This window comes from Haliotis asinina, chromosome 6 (genome assembly GCF_037392515.1).
Source record: "Haliotis asinina isolate JCU_RB_2024 chromosome 6, JCU_Hal_asi_v2, whole genome shotgun sequence".
In the NCBI taxonomy this organism is placed as follows: Eukaryota; Metazoa; Mollusca; class Gastropoda; order Lepetellida; family Haliotidae; genus Haliotis; species Haliotis asinina.
Window position 1 is genome coordinate 9,609,885 of NC_090285.1, and position 18,566 is coordinate 9,628,450.

General features: G+C 39.6%; 1 protein-coding gene across 1 annotated transcript in view; it reads left to right on the forward strand.

The window, feature by feature from the left end:
- Positions 1–3,399: 3,399 nt before the first annotated feature.
- LOC137286836 (uncharacterized) overlaps positions 3,400–18,566 on the forward strand; it is a 30,600-nt gene continuing 15,433 nt past the window's right edge. The window contains exons 1-14 of the mRNA XM_067818847.1: positions 3,400–3,649; positions 4,582–4,674; positions 5,480–5,754; positions 6,367–6,571; positions 8,794–8,879; positions 9,695–9,890; positions 12,743–12,883; positions 13,499–13,608; positions 13,703–13,758; positions 14,615–14,766; positions 16,019–16,294; positions 16,759–16,974; positions 17,348–17,476; positions 18,325–18,414. Coding sequence (XP_067674948.1) covers positions 3,400–3,649; positions 4,582–4,674; positions 5,480–5,754; positions 6,367–6,571; positions 8,794–8,879; positions 9,695–9,890; positions 12,743–12,883; positions 13,499–13,608; positions 13,703–13,758; positions 14,615–14,766; positions 16,019–16,294; positions 16,759–16,974; positions 17,348–17,476; positions 18,325–18,414 — 2,275 coding nt within the window. The remainder of the gene's footprint in view (positions 3,650–4,581; positions 4,675–5,479; positions 5,755–6,366; positions 6,572–8,793; positions 8,880–9,694; positions 9,891–12,742; positions 12,884–13,498; positions 13,609–13,702; positions 13,759–14,614; positions 14,767–16,018; positions 16,295–16,758; positions 16,975–17,347; positions 17,477–18,324; positions 18,415–18,566) is intronic.

The window sequence follows — 18,566 nt, forward strand, 5'->3', positions numbered from 1 at the left end:
TTGGTTGTGAATTTTGTCCTGTCTGCGTCGGTGTTCTTAAGCCTGAATCCCACATCAGGGATTTTTTTTTGTTATTACAGAAGGTTGCCCCATCGCGTTGGTTTTATTAGAAACTGCATATGTGGAATGCCCCGAACGCCAAACTCAGAAAGAGCGTGTATGTAGTGACACGCCTACATGGGGGCAAGGGTATGCTGTTGGGTAAAGTGTTCGCTGCTTATACCGAAAGTCCGGGATCGTTTCCCCATATGGTTACAACGAAAGAAGTCCTTTACTGGTTTCCTCAGTGGGATATTACTGGAACAGAGCAAGAGGCGGCGTAAGACAATTCTCATGCAATTACCCGACGTTACAATTTCATTTATTAAACCTGCGTCATCAGGCACAGCAGTTTAAAGCTTTAATACAACAAAAATGCTACTTATCCATTTACATCCTATGCATACATCGCACACAATAGTGAGAATTATGACCCACACACGCTTTGCAGTAGAAGCTGAAAAAACGGCATCTAATCCAGCAAGTTGTCATCACCGGCATAAAATCCAAGTCCCTTCTGTTTCTTGTACATTTATCACCACCTCTGCAATCCGGCACGTTGACTAAAACGGAATATTTCCTCAGTCCCAGTGAGTGCCAGATTTGGCAGCTTCCACTGTATATATATACACATGGAAAATTATATCGCACCACTTCTGATTTCTAATCCCTATATAGCCATATCTTTTCATATCATAATTCTGTTTGTTGATATTATCTTTACCATTCGGGTTATACGGGTTTTAGATACGCAATGTTTCGACTAAACGTGAGTATACGTGAACCGTCATTACATGTAAATAAACTGTTCTTACAACTCTGTGACCTGGAAAATAATGTGACGTCATGACAACGTGACGTCCGGTGGAACGAAAATAGATTTCATTTGTTAATGACTGACGGACGAGCATGTGCACAACGAAATACATTGGACAAAATAACGTTTCACGGGGCTTCACTGGCGATGTGCCTCACACGTGACTGCAAACTTGACGATCAGAAAAAAATCTGAATGGAGAATGTGAATAGTTGAATATACGCCTTTCGTGTGAGATATACATGACAAGATAAGTTAAGGGTCTTGGTATTTTTATGATTTATATTTTATCATTGTGTCAGTGAATAAATAGATCATTATTCAAAATTTCAAAATGTGCATATATCCCTTACTAATTTTGTCTAGTACCAAAAAATTCATCGTTAAATTCCTTTGTATAAGCATGTCTGTAATGTACGTTGTGTAATGCATAGGTTTCAGTAAGTTAAGCTAGTGAATGTTTTCTGTATACTTAGTAATCTGTTCTTAAAAGGTAGGGATCTGTACGTGCGTCTACGCTAAAGGTGCCAGCGAGGCAGATACATGTAACATGTAAACTGCAATTTCCGTTCTCTATGTCGGCAATCACACTCACTTGCCTACGTTGTGAAGGCACATAAAGAATCATGCAATAACAGTAGAATTGTTATGGTGGTAGGTCAGTTCGAATCCATTTCTTTTGTAAATCCGGGTATAACCGTCAACGAATGATCCGTGCAAACTTTCAAATAGTGAATGAATGATATTTTAGTCTGTTTTCAGCAATAGTCAAGACTGCTAAACAATTTAAGATCCACTCCATTGAGTTACATAATCACCCAAGGGCCCTGATGTTACCAGTTACACATAATGATCGTAATGTTATCATGATCCTAGAACAGGTAGGTTATCGCTTTAAGTGCACTCAGCAATATTCCAGCTATGTGGCGGCGGTCTGTAAATAATCGAGTCTGGACCAGACAATCCAGTGATCAACAGCATGAGCATCGATCTGCATGGAAACCGATGGCATGTGTCAACCAAGTCAGCGAGGCAGACCACCTCTTACGACAAGCATACATGTAATCGCCTTTCATGGCATGAGTTTCTGAAGGCCTGTTCTACCCAGGACCTTCACCGGTCACCACTGAGTCGTGGAACTGGCCGCTAGTGGGACTCGATGGTTCTCAGATTAGCCGAAGTACCAGGTACTTGTCTCGGGCTTCTTTGACTGACATTTTAGAAGTTGAGTTGATGAACAGTGAGACATTTTTCTTATGGTTTTACAACTTCAGGCTTCATAATTAACCGATATAATACCATGAGTCTTTTAAAGGGAGTTTAAACAACTTACAGCAATCTGTAAGTTGTTTACCATGCGTACATCCATTCTACATTTTTTAAAGAAGAAAACAATTTAGACGGATTCATCAAGACAAGAAGATCCACAATTGGCGTCATCAGCATGATGAATAAAGGATAATTTATTATTAACTCAGGCCAAATTATTACACAAAATCATGATTGGCAGAAATATTCAAGCTGTCTTACAATTATGGTGTACACCCACCGACTACCTGCTAGTACCATGTATTCGGAGCTGATACTTAGAAACGTGAGGTGAAGACGTGTCTTGTACTTACAACCGACGCCAACAAATACACTAAACGCCAAAAGCTATCTTAGTTGAAATGTTAGTTGCAGAAAAGCTCAACAGCTCAGATTTTTAGAGGTGGTGTGAATTCTTGCTGTTTGGCTGAAAACTACAGCAGAACGTTTCAACCTCACTTGCAAAGATTTTGATAACTTCATTTCAGGAGGAAGGGTAACATTTGTTTTGGGCAGTCTGTGTACATACAACAAAGAAAAATGTATAAATATTGTCCCGTGTTCAACATTGATGTAAAAACATGGCTCCAGTCAGCCAATACCACCAACTCACATATGAACCATCACCTACACTTCATAGATATCATTACGTCTTGTTCATAAGAAAAAGGTATGTCTTACAACCACATACATACGTAGTTGTCCAAACGTTACCAGTCTCGATTATCCAACTATACTTATTACAAAAGCAAATTTGCACAAATTTTAAATTTTAAGAACGGATCACTGAGACCCGTGAAGGTCCCGGGGTAGAATAGGCCTTCAGCAACCCATGCTTGCCATAAAAGTCGACTCAGCTGTCGTAAGAGGCAACTAAAGGGATCGGGTGGTCAGACTCGCTGACTTGGTTGACACATGTCATTGGTTCCCAATTGCACAGATCGATGCTCATGTTGTTGATCACTGGATTGTCTGGTCCAGACTCGATTATTTACAGACCGCCGCCATATAGCTGGAATATTGCTGAGTGCGGCGTAAAACTAAACTCACTCACTCACTCACGGATCACTGAAAATACAAGATGACACTAAGCGTTAACGGAAATGGTTACAGTTTTCAGCACGATCCATAGCACCAAAACACGTTCACTGAAACCATCTGACCGCCTGTCAAGACAAGAATGCATCTACAAACAAATTCTTGATTAATATTTCAGGTCCTGGGAACACCAAAGAATGAGACCCGGAAGATGTTTATCATACCTGTTGGTGGTTGGATTCATCGTCAGACTTAATGTCGTTATTTGCTCCACAACAACTCCAGATCCAGGCCCTACGTCGGATGCGATCATCACGACCCTTGAACCTGTATGCAGAAGTGACACCTGTTTGAATAATGGCACCTGTAGGGCACTGGAGGATTGGGAGTGCAGCAATGATCTAAATATGTTGCCGTCCGTTTGTGTGTGCACAGAAAGCTTCACAGGTATATACAGGGTTGAAGAGTAAACGCTTTCGTATGGGGAAGTCGGTGATACTGAAATTTGTTTTTGCAAGTGTCATTCAGAGTACTCGTGACGACCCAAGTTAGTACATACGTGCAGGGTTGAAGAATAAACTCTACGTCTAACCTATAAGGAAGGCGATAATAATGGAATTTGTTGTTGTGAGTGCCATACAGACATATTACCCGTGGCTATCCGAGTTAGCAACCTCACAACCCCGAAGGTTCGTTGACTAGAGTGTTGCATGTGTTATCGTATCTCAGTTGTGTAGATCGATGCTCATGGTGTCAGTTACTGTATCGGCTGGTCGATCATATATAGCTGGAAACATCTTCCACATTTTGACCCATCTGAACACTGCGACATTAAGCGACATTAAGCGACATTAAGCAACATTAAGCGACATTAAGCGACATTAAGCGACATTAAGCAACAAACAAAAAGGAAGATGTCATCATGGACTATACTCATAAAACCTGAGTGAGGTGCGTTAATGATATGACTCTCCTTGACTAGAGCAAACTCTTTGACATACGAACTAAGATAAGGAACAACAAATGGTACCTCAACGAATTTCTACAGTAAAGGGAGTATGTATGATAATGCTAGATGAAATCGCTGCAGAACAAGCTCCATAGTAAGTGTGCATGTATACCTTCCACTAAAAATAGCATGCAATCTCTCAGCATAGGTATTTGCACGGTAGTAAACGTGAAGCAACAGAGCGAAATTCTGCCACTTTTCTTGCATAAATATATTTTTCAATTTCCTTATTTTCGTTACAGTAACAGTTTCAGGTGAGGCTACTGAGGATTCGTGGATTATTCGTGCTGTTGTGTTTGTTGTTGATGTCAGTATTTTTACACATATTAATTTTCCACGAGTCTAACTGTGACGATTTGTTATGCAACAGGTGATCGGTGTGAATTCAGTACCTCATGTGGAGGAGCCATATGTGGAGACAACGAGCACTGCACGCTAAATGGATGTACCGTCACCAGTGCAGGTACAGCCACGAGGACCTTTCTTTAGTTTAGGTTGAGCATATTTTACTCATGATGTGAAAAGGATTGGGGACAAGTTCTTTCAACTTCTAAAACCCCTCTCCAAAGATATTTACTTTCACTAATTACATCACAGGAAATAAATAGAAACAGGGGAAAACTGAAGATAACAGAGGGAAATGTTATAATATGGAAGGCGTATAGAGAGACGACCACTGGACCTTTCTTTACATGCCCACAGACAAAATAAACATTTTCTGGTTCTTTTACTGTAAAAGTGTCCTGAAGATCCGAATGTTTTATCAACAAATTCAAAACGATAGGTTTATATTTTCTAGTAATTGTTCCATTTTTCGTAAATAGAATATGAAGTTGCACATTAGTGCTTTGTGGCCATGTGCACTTTGTAAACAATCGAGTCTGGATCAAACAATCCAGTGATCAGCATCATGACCATCGATCTATGTTAGTGGGATACGATGTCATGCGTCAACCACGTCAGCGAACCTTACCACCGATCTCATTGGTCGATTCTTAACTTGGGTTAGTTTTACGCCGCTTTTAGCAATATTCCAGCAATATCACGAACACTAGAAATGAGCCTCGCACAGTCTACGCATGTGGGGAATCGAACCCGGGCCTTCAGAGTGACGAACGAACCACTTCAACCACTCGGCTACCCCATTGCCCTCGATTCTTAAGACAAGCATGGGCTGCTGAAGACCAGCTCTAGCCAGGACCTTCTAGGGTCGTTCCGGAGCGTGGCACCATCTACTAAGTCACTGTTTGAATCCTCTCCTGCTCCAGAAACAGCAGTTCCTGTTTGCCAGGAAGGAGTCCACAATCTGACCTACATGTTGGACATGCTGGACAGGAGGAAGCCTATTGTGTGTCTAGACATGTACTACACGACTAATGACTCCTACTGCTACGACAACGACGATTCCATCGAATTCCAGATTGCTGAAGAAGAGGTCTTGAACTTGTTTTGTCTCAATATTGACTATCGGTTATGGCAAACGTGTCTCCATATAAACGCTACATTCAACGGTGGCAATTTCCCACGAAAATCGGTTTTGAACGTAAGTGCGACTACTTGTATGTTATCCTATGTATATGATATTTAGTTTACAATTGTTGGGTAAATACGTAACACGGAAACAAAATACTCAGTACTAGTGTTCCTTACATACAGATTCCATTTGGTAGCATCAGAACTGACAATTACATGAATGGCCAAGTGGTATATCGATTGTCTGCATCGCTCTATAAAAATGAAAAAAAAAAACTTCCACATTTTTACTTACCTGAACTCCAAATATGTATGAGAACGCCATGCTTTTATATATACTGAGAGAAACAAACAAGGAACACAAAATTTCAGTGTTCCTTTAATATTTTCATCACAATCTTTCAGTCGCTCAGTGGGAGGAAATCTGAGAATATTTAAAGGAACACTGCCATGAAGTGATGTTCCCTAAATTGTTACCTTCAGTATATTTAGTTCCAAGCTTAAAGCTTCAGTGTAACTCTCTAAACGACTGTTTATTAGGTTCATACATCGGAGAAATCAATCGGCACAGCCTAAATCCGGTATAACACAATCGACTCAAATCGAGATTTCTGATGCAAGTGAACATTTTTGTTGCTCTATTGAATTTTATTCAACATATTCGCTATGGAAATATTTTCAGGTGACCTTACTTGCAACAGAGAACAACTTTAATCCCCGCAACGACTCTATAGTGTTTTCAATTAGGTTTAACGATGCCCCATTTGTAAACGCAACAAGTCGGTCGTATTTACTGAACGTGGCTACAGACGTGAGTCCCTTCGTCATCAATGTTCAACAGGACTTCAACGTGTCAGATAGTGACACACTGACGTACAGATATAAAGGTAATAACAAGGACATGATATTTTAAAATATTGATAATGTCATGTATGCTCACATCACCAAAGGGCCAGTTAAATCTATAAATAATCACATGCAAAAGTGTGGGGTGTGATTCTAACATACAACTCACGTTACGAGTTGGTTTCCAACCATGATCGAGCCGATTACACGGCTCAACTATCTTCTTGATATATCACCATCTGTATCTGAAAACAAAATTAGCTTAGGTTAAGAACTGTCGTCAGAAAAGCAAAATTAGAAATCAAGTCTTTGAGCAGACTTGCCAGATTCTTCATTTGGTCTGTTCTTATTACTTCTCTTTTTTCCAAAAGCATTGGAAATCAAGTCTTTGAGAGGACTTGCCAGATTCCTCATTTGGTCTGTTCTTATTATAGTTATATAGTATTCCCAGAAATTATTGAGAATCATGTTGCGTCATGTAACTCATTACGTTTATTAACTTCTGGCGTTTTACTTACATAAACATGTTAAAACATCATCCTTTTACAGTCTCAGTCTTGTTTTAGTACTTTGTTAGACCTCCTCGCTCAGCAATGCATGCCTGAATACGCCTTGGCACACTACCCATCAAAGTTTGTAGGTAATCGTGTGACAGGGTATCCCAATATTGGACCACCTCGGCCTTCATATCTTCAATATTTCTCAGTCCCTTTTGGTTTATTCTGTCCTTCATGACTCCCCACACATTCTCAATTGGGTTTAGGTCTGGGCTGTAACTGGGCCAGTCTAAAACTTGAACATTTTCGCCCGACAACCACTGTTTTGTGTAGCGCGCAGTGTCTTTTGGGTCATTATCATGCTGGAGAATCCAATCATCTTCATACAATGTTTGTGCTGTCGGAAGAAGGTGACCATTTAGAATGTCAACGTATCTTTCTTTTGTCAAGTTTCCCATGAAAACACACAATGGCGTCACTCCGCGAGCCGATATGCCACTCCACATGTGAAACTTCGGGCTATGTTTTGGTCGCTGGTAGATAGGTTTGACAGTATCTTTGGTCCAAATTTTCACACAATTAGGGAAAAGCCAAACAGAACTTTTATCCGAAAAGAAAACGTTATCCCAATCTTGATTTTCATGAGCCCGACACCAGTTTAAACGTTTTTCCTTTTGTGCATCTTTCATCAACGGCGAGGGAATTCCACGTTTTTTCACCCAATTAAGTCTCTGTAATCCCTGCCTAACTGTTTCATTGCACACCTGAGGACTTCCTCTGCTAATCATTTCATTTCTGATGTTGTCAACACTTTTCAATTTGCCCCTACTCACAATCTGCCCAAGTCTTCGGCGATCCACAACACTGAATTTCCTAGGCCGACCTGCCCCTGCTTTGTGCTCTATCCCGGTTCCTGTTTGAATATTCTTCAAAGTTCTGTATACTGTAGACAGAGGAATACCATGTCTACAAGCTAACACTTTAGCATCAGCCTCACCCCTTTCAAAATCATCTAGAATGAGCTTCCTTTTCTCTCTTGCTGTACATTCTGCCATGTCAACACAGGAAGCCGTCTGCTCAGACAAGGGAGATAACTCTTGACGTAAAGAGCTGCCTTCTAAGCCTTCAAGAGTTGTCTCCCTTGTTTAGTATACTTAGTGCATAGTGAAAACCCTCTTTCCAATCTTAGCATCATTAGAAAAAAACAAAGATTTTCTCAATAATTTCTGGGAACACTGTACGTTACAGGTGATAAAGTTCTATTCAAGGATCTCAATATAAACACTCACCGTTCAGGATACTTTCTTGAGGTCATGCGATACATGTACGTGTCCATTTACGTTGCCACAAACATTGATTCCTGTAAGGCGATGGACCGTTCATGTTCAACATTGACATAAACTTAAAAAGTAGTCCTCTCGGGGATAGCGAGCGCCGATACTATCTAACGAGATCACGCATTTTAAACAAATGTTTGTTTGTGTGTTGAATACCAGCAATTTATATAATTATTATAACTTTAACAATCATGTAGTTATTATCACAATTGTGCTTTTGTAACTTATCGAATGTCAGTGACTCAAGGGAGAATAGGAACGGTAAGCAAAAAGCACCAGTTCATAGCTTTTGATGGTATTAATTCAGAAATCAGTTTTGTCTTTAGTCCAAATCCCTTCGGACAACTCTGTAAAGGTACTTCAAACCCGTCACCCTTTGGCATCAGTATCCGGACTGTATCAAATTGATTTGTTCTGTTCTATTTCTAGGCACCCGGTCTGACATATCCATCGACAGTTCAAGTGGGCAACTAATGTTTGGTTTACAAATTGGCATTTTCTCAATTGATATTGAGGTATTACTTTATCGCCCTTTAACTTTTAATTACATATGTTGATATCAAAACATGTAGTAACTGGTGTAAGCACTATAAACTGATATCTTACCAGTCATGTGGCTTTGTGTCAACGTCATGATTTCATCCATCACACAGAAAATGAGCAGAACGGTTAAGTCGATATGCCTGTTTCAATATTTGCCTTGAACAGTTCTCTATTTTACGGTATCAGGGGTCAACTTGCAAACTGAAATAATAAGTTGACCCACACATCAACACAAAAAAACAAGTCAATGTATAACCTGTGAATAACAGAGAAATGTGTTAACATACGATAAACTAATTTTACAAAAAAAAAAAAGAAAGTTAATCCAAATCATTACGTATAAGTGGGCAGTGCCAACTGCAATGGCAGTTTTCCAGCAACAGTTGTATGTAATCCAAATACCTTGCGGAAGGTTAATTCCGGATTAGTCCAAGACTGTAAAATGTGTAGACATCTGACTCCAAAAAATGGGTTCTTGAGAAATGACTGATGCTGGAACTTTTAAAACACAAAGTTATGAATCGCTGTTTAATCGGGATATTTGTAAATTTTGAAATTAACAATAATGATGTATTTGGTCATTGACATATCAGTCATAAAAATACCAACATCCCTAACTTATTTTGTCGAGTATATATGCAAACGCTATTTTTCAACATGTTACTCTACAAAATAATACAAGTGTCGCACGTTACTCACATAGCAACACGTCGTCGAGATCCTCTTGAAACTCTTTGTGAAGCTCATCTCCACCTTTTGTGATAAATGTACACGTGTTTTCATCCAGATCAAGGACGACGGCATTCCCAGCATGGAGACGGTCATCAGTATCCGGATAGACGTTGTCCGATTAAGCTGTGACATACATCCCCCAGTATACGCCAATTACAAAAACATTGGGAATATTGTTGGCAAATTTAGATGCGAGCACAGCGATGGGTTTGAAATGCCAGATCTCCAGATTAGCTACCGAACAATCGGAGGTAAGGTTTGGCTACTATAGCTATATTTTAACTGTGACCATACAGTGCATTATAATGTGTATGGTGATGACGGTGACGATGACCATGTCGATGATGATGGTGATGACGACGATGACGACGACAAAGATGATGATGATGATGATGATGATGATGATGATGATGATGATGATGATGATGGTGCTGCTGCTGGTGGTGCTGGTGATGATGATGATGAGGAGGAGGAGGAGGATGTTGGCGATGGTTTTCGCGATGATCGTATTGATGTTGTGAGGACCACAATATGAGTCTAGCCTCCACACTTTACCTCTGATCAATTTCTCATTATACGCTAATACCTGGACCTGAGCATGTGGAGAGTATTACTACAATACAGGCATAACGGGAAATTATCTTGGGAGTTCCTGCGCAATAGAAATCAAAGTGCCAGTTGACCTACGTAACATGCAGACTGTAGTGTTGAATTCAGACTGTCTGTTTCTTGTTTAACGCCATTCAGCAATTTTCCAGCTATAATACGTAATCTAGTGAACAACATGAACATCGATCTACGCGACTTTGATACGATGGCAAGTGTCAACCAACAGCAAGCCTGACCACCCGACTCCGTTGTTTAGTCCTTGCGAGAGGCAGTAGCACATCAGTTGTAACCAGGATCTTCATGGTAGCACACTAAGGAATCTTTCCATTGGTCATAGCACACCTGCAAATGAGCCATGCCCTGTGTAAATATATTGACTACTGTGTGTGCGTGCGTGTGTGTGTGTGTGTGTTGTGTGTGTGTGTATGTGTGTATGTGTGTATGTGTGTGTGTGTGTATGTGTGTACGTGTCTGTTTGTGAATTTATATATTAGCGTATGTTTTCTGTATTGTTATATATTACAGGGGAAGTGAACACGAAAAAAATCACTTTTCTTATGTCAACCAGCATGGGATCTTTTAATTACTTAATATCAATGTCTGAAAATATACACTCATTTTCCAAACACTATTAGTGCGGAAATGTTATGCCATTATGAGTTCTCTGATTGCCAAGCTAAACAGGTCACAGTTAAAGCCCGTTGTTTATGACGAAATTGCCGCCAGCTGATGTAGATTGGTCTCGTATCTAGTTCCAAAGCCGAAAGATGTAAATACTGACATTAATCACGTGAAAACACAGATGTAAAAATGCGAAAGAATCACTACAACTAAAATGATCATATGTATTTTCAGTTATAACCTCACCTCAACGAAATTGTCAAATATGTCTATCAATGTTGACGTTCGAATGAACACTATCCGGAAGTCACTTTCTCAATATGGCGTTTTCATCAACACGGAGGATGTTTGGAAAGAACCTTTCGTTGTTTTAAACAACGTGCATGCATACATGTGGCATGTAAGTGGTCCGACATATTCTGACAATCTGCTGGTTGTAATTAGCGTTCAAGTGTAGTAGTCAGAAATGAGGAGATGTGCCGTCAACGTTGTGTGTGGCGTAACGCTTGCAAACGGAAACTATGATATGTTGGATCATTGAAATAACTGGAATACATCTGTTTCATTGAAACATATCTTGCTACGATGGTCCTCAGATGCATGTGCTAAAACGTATGAGCAAGTGTATGCAACGGGTAGGCGAACACATTTCTCACAGTTTGAGAAAACAGTGTGAAATACGTGATGAGCTTTGTTTACATTTCAAACGAATGGTCCTTTCATAGCGTGAAACCTGATATATTTTGCTAGATTTCACTGAGACATTTGGTTTTGGTGAGAAATACCTTGTGTCATTATGTTTTGAACTGTATGAGGAATTCTAGGATTCGTGTAAGGAAGATGGTTTTGAATTATAGTTGTGATGTAATGGGAAAACATAACGGACATACAAGGGTGTGGCGTGATTTTGTAAACACACTTCGACGTTCGTGCTGGTCATTCTCAGCGATTCTCGGTTCATGAACGATGTTCTAGAACGTTCGTTGGTAATTCGGCCAAACTATGAAAATGATACGGTTTTCTTTTTTCCTTTTTTTTCTTTGCCATTTTTCATTGTTGTTGCTAAAATAATAACGAATAATTCGCGATGAATAGTGATTTAGTAGACTGGCTATATTTACGAGTCATTTTCTCTGAATTTGCCCTAGAATAAGCGGATGATATAGATAAGCGATGGAATTTCAAACAGAATATTCAAAACTGCTAATTGTATTTTCGGGATGTATTTGGAAATGGTTTTCACATCAGTGTGAGGGTTGAAGAGGGGGTCATATATTGTACGATTTATGTAGCAATGTATCAGTCGTAGAAAGTCTTCACATTCACATGGCAAGCTACATGCATGTAGTGTATGTAAACGTTTGAGTTTGGGGGTAAAGTTGGTTTTCGGAAGACGACATGTTATACAATTTCGTTAGGTAGTAAAAGTATTTGTACAATGTATCAGTGTGGAACCGACCACATAAGGTGGATTAAAACAGGAGCCTGCGCGTCGAGGAAAAAGAAAGAACCACACTAGACCTGCACCACGTGAAATTGGTCTACGTGTAACAACGTCATTCGTTTACCATTTGGGCACCAAAGGGGCGTAATCCATGGTGTGTTCGTTGTGGTCATAAAACTGTCGGTTAATGTAGAAACTTTGAATCAATATAACGTTAAAAGTAAATTGGTTACTTTTGATACATTTTATTTTGTCTATAAAACTACTTGATAAACATTTTCGTAACTATAATGAAATAGTGGAAGACAAAATAAAGATAATGTCTGAATACCGATATCCAGATTGAAATGTTTTCAAAACAAGTCATTTGGTCTCATATTCTTTCCAAAGGTTTGTTAATCTCTATATATGTTTTAGATGACGATTCAGACCTTCAAGTGGAAATCAGACCTAACGGACTTTTGAGAGTCACCAAGGGTTCCCTGGGGACCCACAACGTATCAACGAGTTTCACGCTTGCGAAGGATTCCGGCCAAGTCACTGTATCAGTTAACTTCATCCTTTGTGTTGGTGGGTGGTTCTTGGCCTGAATCAGATTAAATGTAGAGTACAATGCCTGAGTAAAGTGGACACGACCATTTTGAAAAGGTTACCATTTTACATATTTTCCAAGTGTTTTTGGCTTAATGTTATTTTTTCCTTTGTCATATTTGCAATATCGGAACTATTTGCCGATGACCATTTCATGGGTGTAGTTATTGCGTTAAGCAATATTCCAGCAATATCAGGGAATCGAAGCAGGAGTTACAGCGTGGCAAGCGAACACATTACCCGCTAGGCTATACTACCGCCCTCTGATGACCCCCCATAGTTTGCTACTGCATTCAAATGAGGTGAATGAGAACAAATATACTTGGCAAAAATAGTCAGGGATATTTGTAAATTTTGAAATTTTGTATTGATGATGAGACTATTTATTCATTTTCCACACTGATAAGATATCCGTCATTAAAAAGAATATCCCTAACTTATTTTGTTCAGTTAATTGCATGTACACGAGACAGGATGAGTGCGTTTAGGAAACAAAATGACATGAAGGAAACAAATAACCTGAATCGAAGAGTCAACTTTCATTTGGCGGAAACGTTATGAATTATTATTGTCTGATTTATGTTTATTTACCAGCATACATTAGGACATCTGTATTTGTGCTGAGCAAGAGAGCATGGACCCCCTCCTACGCCATACAGACATCGCCAGATTTTACAGCTCTGAGATCTGAAGTCACAGAACAGGTAAATACAACTGGCAGAGTGACATCGCGTTTCGGAAATTAACCTTTATAAGAGACAATGACGATGTAATATAATCTTTATTTCTTTCTTTCAGATTAAAAATGAATTGAACAAAGTGTCCGATTTGGTGGTAAATATTGAGATTTTCAGGTGAGCGAACACATTTCATACACTATTACAGTGTATAATTGCATAACACACTATTATAGAGAACACCAATTTGCTTAACATGCTACTGCACAGAACAATTCAGTGTGTAACACACTATTATTGAGAACAGATTTATTCACAAGGCACTATTCCAGACGACATATTGTTATAGAACACACTGTTGCAAAGAACACATTATTATCTTACACATCATTGCATAGAACACATTGTTTTATAACACACCATGGCAGAAAACACATAGTTACTTAGGACATGAGAACACATTGTTATATAACATAACATTACAGAGAACACATTGATACATAACACATCATAGCAAAGAAAATATTGTTATGTAACACCACTGCAGAGAACACATTTTTCACTACAAACCTTTGCAGGGAAGACATTTTTGACAATACCATTGCAGAGGGCATACGTTATAACAAATTTCTGCCATATAAGGCGCTGATAGAGAAAATACATTATCACACGTAATTACATTAAAAACATGTTCGCACATCACTATGTTGTGTAACCATTCTTGCAGAGAACACATAATAACATGGAATTGCTTGGAACCAAATTTGCGTGAGAAGCTAACGCAAGATCTCATTTATCCATAACATTTTGTTGCATACAGGGCATTCCTCCATTGACCATTATGAACAAACTGAGTGACATGCCATGAAATCACCATAAAATGATCCATTTATGTCGACAGGAAATGTCGCAGGAAAACAATGCATTTCGTAAAGAATCGATGCATTCTTTCCCAGCTAAATATGGTAATGACGTTCGGAAGATTTTAGTGGCCTCGTGTTGGAGTTAATACGAATGATGTGTCTATATGCAGCGAGGGCAGTGTGTATGTTCACTTCACAATGCTCTTCACAAACGAAGAAAATGCTACGTATGGCACGGATCATCTGAACGCATCTATAACCAATAACGGCACTGTTGGAGATCTGGAAGTGAACAGAACAAACTACATATTTATTAACCAAGGTAATTTATTGCAGAATATCCACAGATATCATATTATTCGGGAAATGATACTGAATGAAGGAAGGAAAGAAAAAATGTATACCTCCTAGATATAGTACTCCACATTGTTTCTCAGAGGGAAAGATTAATATGCACGATTTCACAGGTATGTGTCCATGTGTCACATTGTGCCACATCCGTTGACCTGTATGGGTAAAGAGCCAGTGAGCAATATCAATCTAGCATGAAGTCGTTCTGTACGCAAACTCTTGAGACGCATTGCCATGCATGTTTCCTTACAGAAGAGTTGTACAATGTCCTAAATGCGGCAAGCTCACAATTATTATCAATGTTTCTTCACACTAAGCATTTTCTTCACCTTTTACAAATTGTTTTACCTGAAAATACGAAGCCATGTATCTTGTGTTAGGACGACCCTGTGTAAGTAAGTAAATAAGTGATACAACGGTTACTCGTAAAATCACTGTCCGAAGTTTCATATGTTCTTTACAGAACTGTTGCTGTTAACTCGGAATGGAAGGCCCTTAATTTAAAATGCTACATAATCCCCGATTATTACTTTATTGAGCAAAGATAAGGAGTAGGGATATCTCATACAGCACTGATGCCCATAGTTTAATTATGTTGGGTATTATAAATTTGCTTGGTAATTGATTTTAATCCGTGACTTTTTGCGTTGACTTTGAAATTACGGTATACACCAGACAAATGAATGGTATGAATCCAGCCCTTATGCATTTGTCTTGAGAGTTTGCACTTGTTCTGACGTCACTTGATATGACGCATAACTGCCTGAGATTGCGGTATTGAACGCATCACCAGTAAAATGTAATTCGATTTCTTATTTATTTTGGTCACGATCAAACATTTATGCATATAATGTTTCATAATTGATCATACCTGACAAAGATGAAAAATGGAAACTGAACATCCTGAAACAACCTAATGTAACTACCTATATAACAACAAACAACGTTAAGGTATCGTACTTGTTGATCCCTGCTTGGCGCTCGGCATTTATGGGTACAACAAGGACTGGTCAACTCGAAGTCAGTATAATATGCCCGAGTGGGGTCTTCATGCCTAACTGCGGCATGATACCACAGTGAGCTAGCACTATAAAACCAGCTTAAGCCCAGGATAATACAAGCAGCCACACATACACACCCATGCACGTCGTGATATGATCGAAATATTCTTAAGCACGACTTAAAACCTCATGTCACCTCACATCACCTCTATAACATTTCAGTTGGTCTTGCCCTAATATCACGCATGGTGTATTCAAGTCCTGGTACACCTACAAATACACCTGCGTACACACGAAACAACACCCAGGTGCAGTTGACGTGTACCGGCACCTTTGTCCAATCTGTTGGTGACGTCACCATGGAATGGCGGATGACGTCTAATAATGCCCTCGTGGTACCATTGTCCTACTCACGACTTCAGACGAATTTCACGAGTCCATCTACAGGGGTTTACCAAGGAACCTTGACTGCCAGTAACATCTTGTTCAGAGATAAAGGTCTGTATAGAATTGTGTAGTCAGTTGGACGATATACACTCTCGGTGAGGGAGTCATGTTACCTGTGAAATTGTATTTGATGTCAAATTGAAAAGCCTGTTATATACCAGCATGTGATATGGTATTTCATTAGTTCCAAGCTAATGTTCAGTGAGTGAGTTTTCCGCAACTTTTAGCAGTATTCCAACAATATCAGAACGGGCAACAAGAACCCGGGTCTTCGGCGTAACGAGCAACGCTTTAACTACAAAGTTGACCCACCACGGGACCTAGACAAAGTGTAAACCAGGCTATTTGCTTCCAGTGGCTTTTCACAAGAATTTCTTCTGAGAGAGTTATGAGTTCCAAATGAGCTTGGAATCCCGGTACGACTACGGGGCGCAACTCTACATTGTACGCCTCAAACATTCCGATGGTTTTGATGGTTTTACTAATGATTTGCTACTGTTATGGCTTATTTCAAGGGCCCTTTACTTGTGTCCTGAAAGATGAAAGTGGTCGATCGGACATGAAGAGGACAACAGTAAATGTAGTGGTCCGCCCCGTTGTCTCACTTCTGCCTTTGAAGAGCGTCTTCGTAAAGTCCGGTGAGACTGTCATGTTAAAGTGCAACGTGACAGAGTCAGCCACTGCCGACACCAACATAACTTGGTATAGGAATGGTGAGGATATACAGACAGGTAGGAGAAATCATTTTGTTTTCGGCAACATTAAATTCTTTGCCGTCTTGTAATGATCTTAATTTTAAAATCGATTTCCGTTTTAATATAAATCATAATGCTTGTTTTAATTCATAATATAGTTATGTGGTTGAGCGATGTTTAAACGACCACGTGTAGTCAAATACAATGTTAACACTGAAAAAGAAGGGACTAAAACAGTTTCCTTGTCAATTCCTCGCTGTGATCCATGTTGGAACCACATCTATCTTTCGAATTGTAAGACTGGTTCTATTTCGTTTCACTCTGATCGAATTGTTCATTGGTTCTGTTCTCACTCACTGGTTTACCTAATACAGATCCCCATGATATTCCCTCACTCAATCATTTCTAGACCAGTCAACATTCAGCACCTTTAGTGTTCCGGACACCATCGGCTCAGACGCCAATTACACATGTAGGGGAGAGAACGATGTTGGTCGTGGGGATTTCAGTGCCGTGACAACTGTATACATCCTACAGCGTGAGTCTTATGTTGACGTCTGATATTAACACCAGGCAGTTAGTGCTTATGTTAAGATGACATGATGTGATACGATCATGAGTGGTCTCGGTTCCGAAGAATGGATGTCTTTCCATGATTTGGTTCTGTTATATGGAAGAAGAACAACTTCGTCTTGAAGAACCGTGGTTATTTATACGATACAGGCTTACATCAGAGATACATGCTGCACACTGCTGCCAGGTCTATCAAATGAGTCTCACCGCTGCCCAGATACCTAACGATGAACACCACATGAGACCAGCAATATCATACTTTCCAAACTACAACCTAACAGTTTTATATAATATGTGAACTTTGAATGCGTATGACGGGTGAAACTTCCTGCGTTGGGTACGCTCACCTTGTTATCAACACCTGGCATCTCCACTCTTTGATGGTCTTTCAGTAATGCCTGTTTTGTCATCGTGTCGCATGGTGACAGTCACTGTATTGTCTGCTCTGGACTCAACTGTTCACAAACAGCGAGTTTAGTTTTACGCCGCACTCAGTAATGATACAGTCAGATTTGTACAATTCTGTAAATTGAGGTATTCATTGATTAATATATGAAAGCAGCTGATACATTTTGTAACCGATATTATGAACTAAACTAATTTATTGCATTGCGGATGGAATGGAATAATGGAATGTTTCTTGATGGATAATAACAATTATTCGGTTTGTTAATGCTCAACATTGACGTTATACTCAGAAAGCGAGATAATTGGTGCCGATAACAAGATGTCAGCGTTACCACAACCTTAGATTATCACTGAATTCGTTTTGTTGATATTGTTCATGAAAATATTGCCTAAATATTGTTCCAGCGGCCATAATTCGATGTGATGAGGAGGGGGCGTGGCAGGCTACACAAGCAGGGACTACCGTAGAGGTTCCCTGTACTGATGGAGAGACAGGTAGGTAGGGGAGTTATGAAAGTGACACCCAAATAGCAAAGGCCCTGGTGGTCTGGAAAACAAACTTTCTGTTTCTGGTTGGGCTCGAGGAAGCAGTTCTTCCTTGGATGTCCTATTCGATGCTTCTACTGATGATGCTGCTACTGATGATG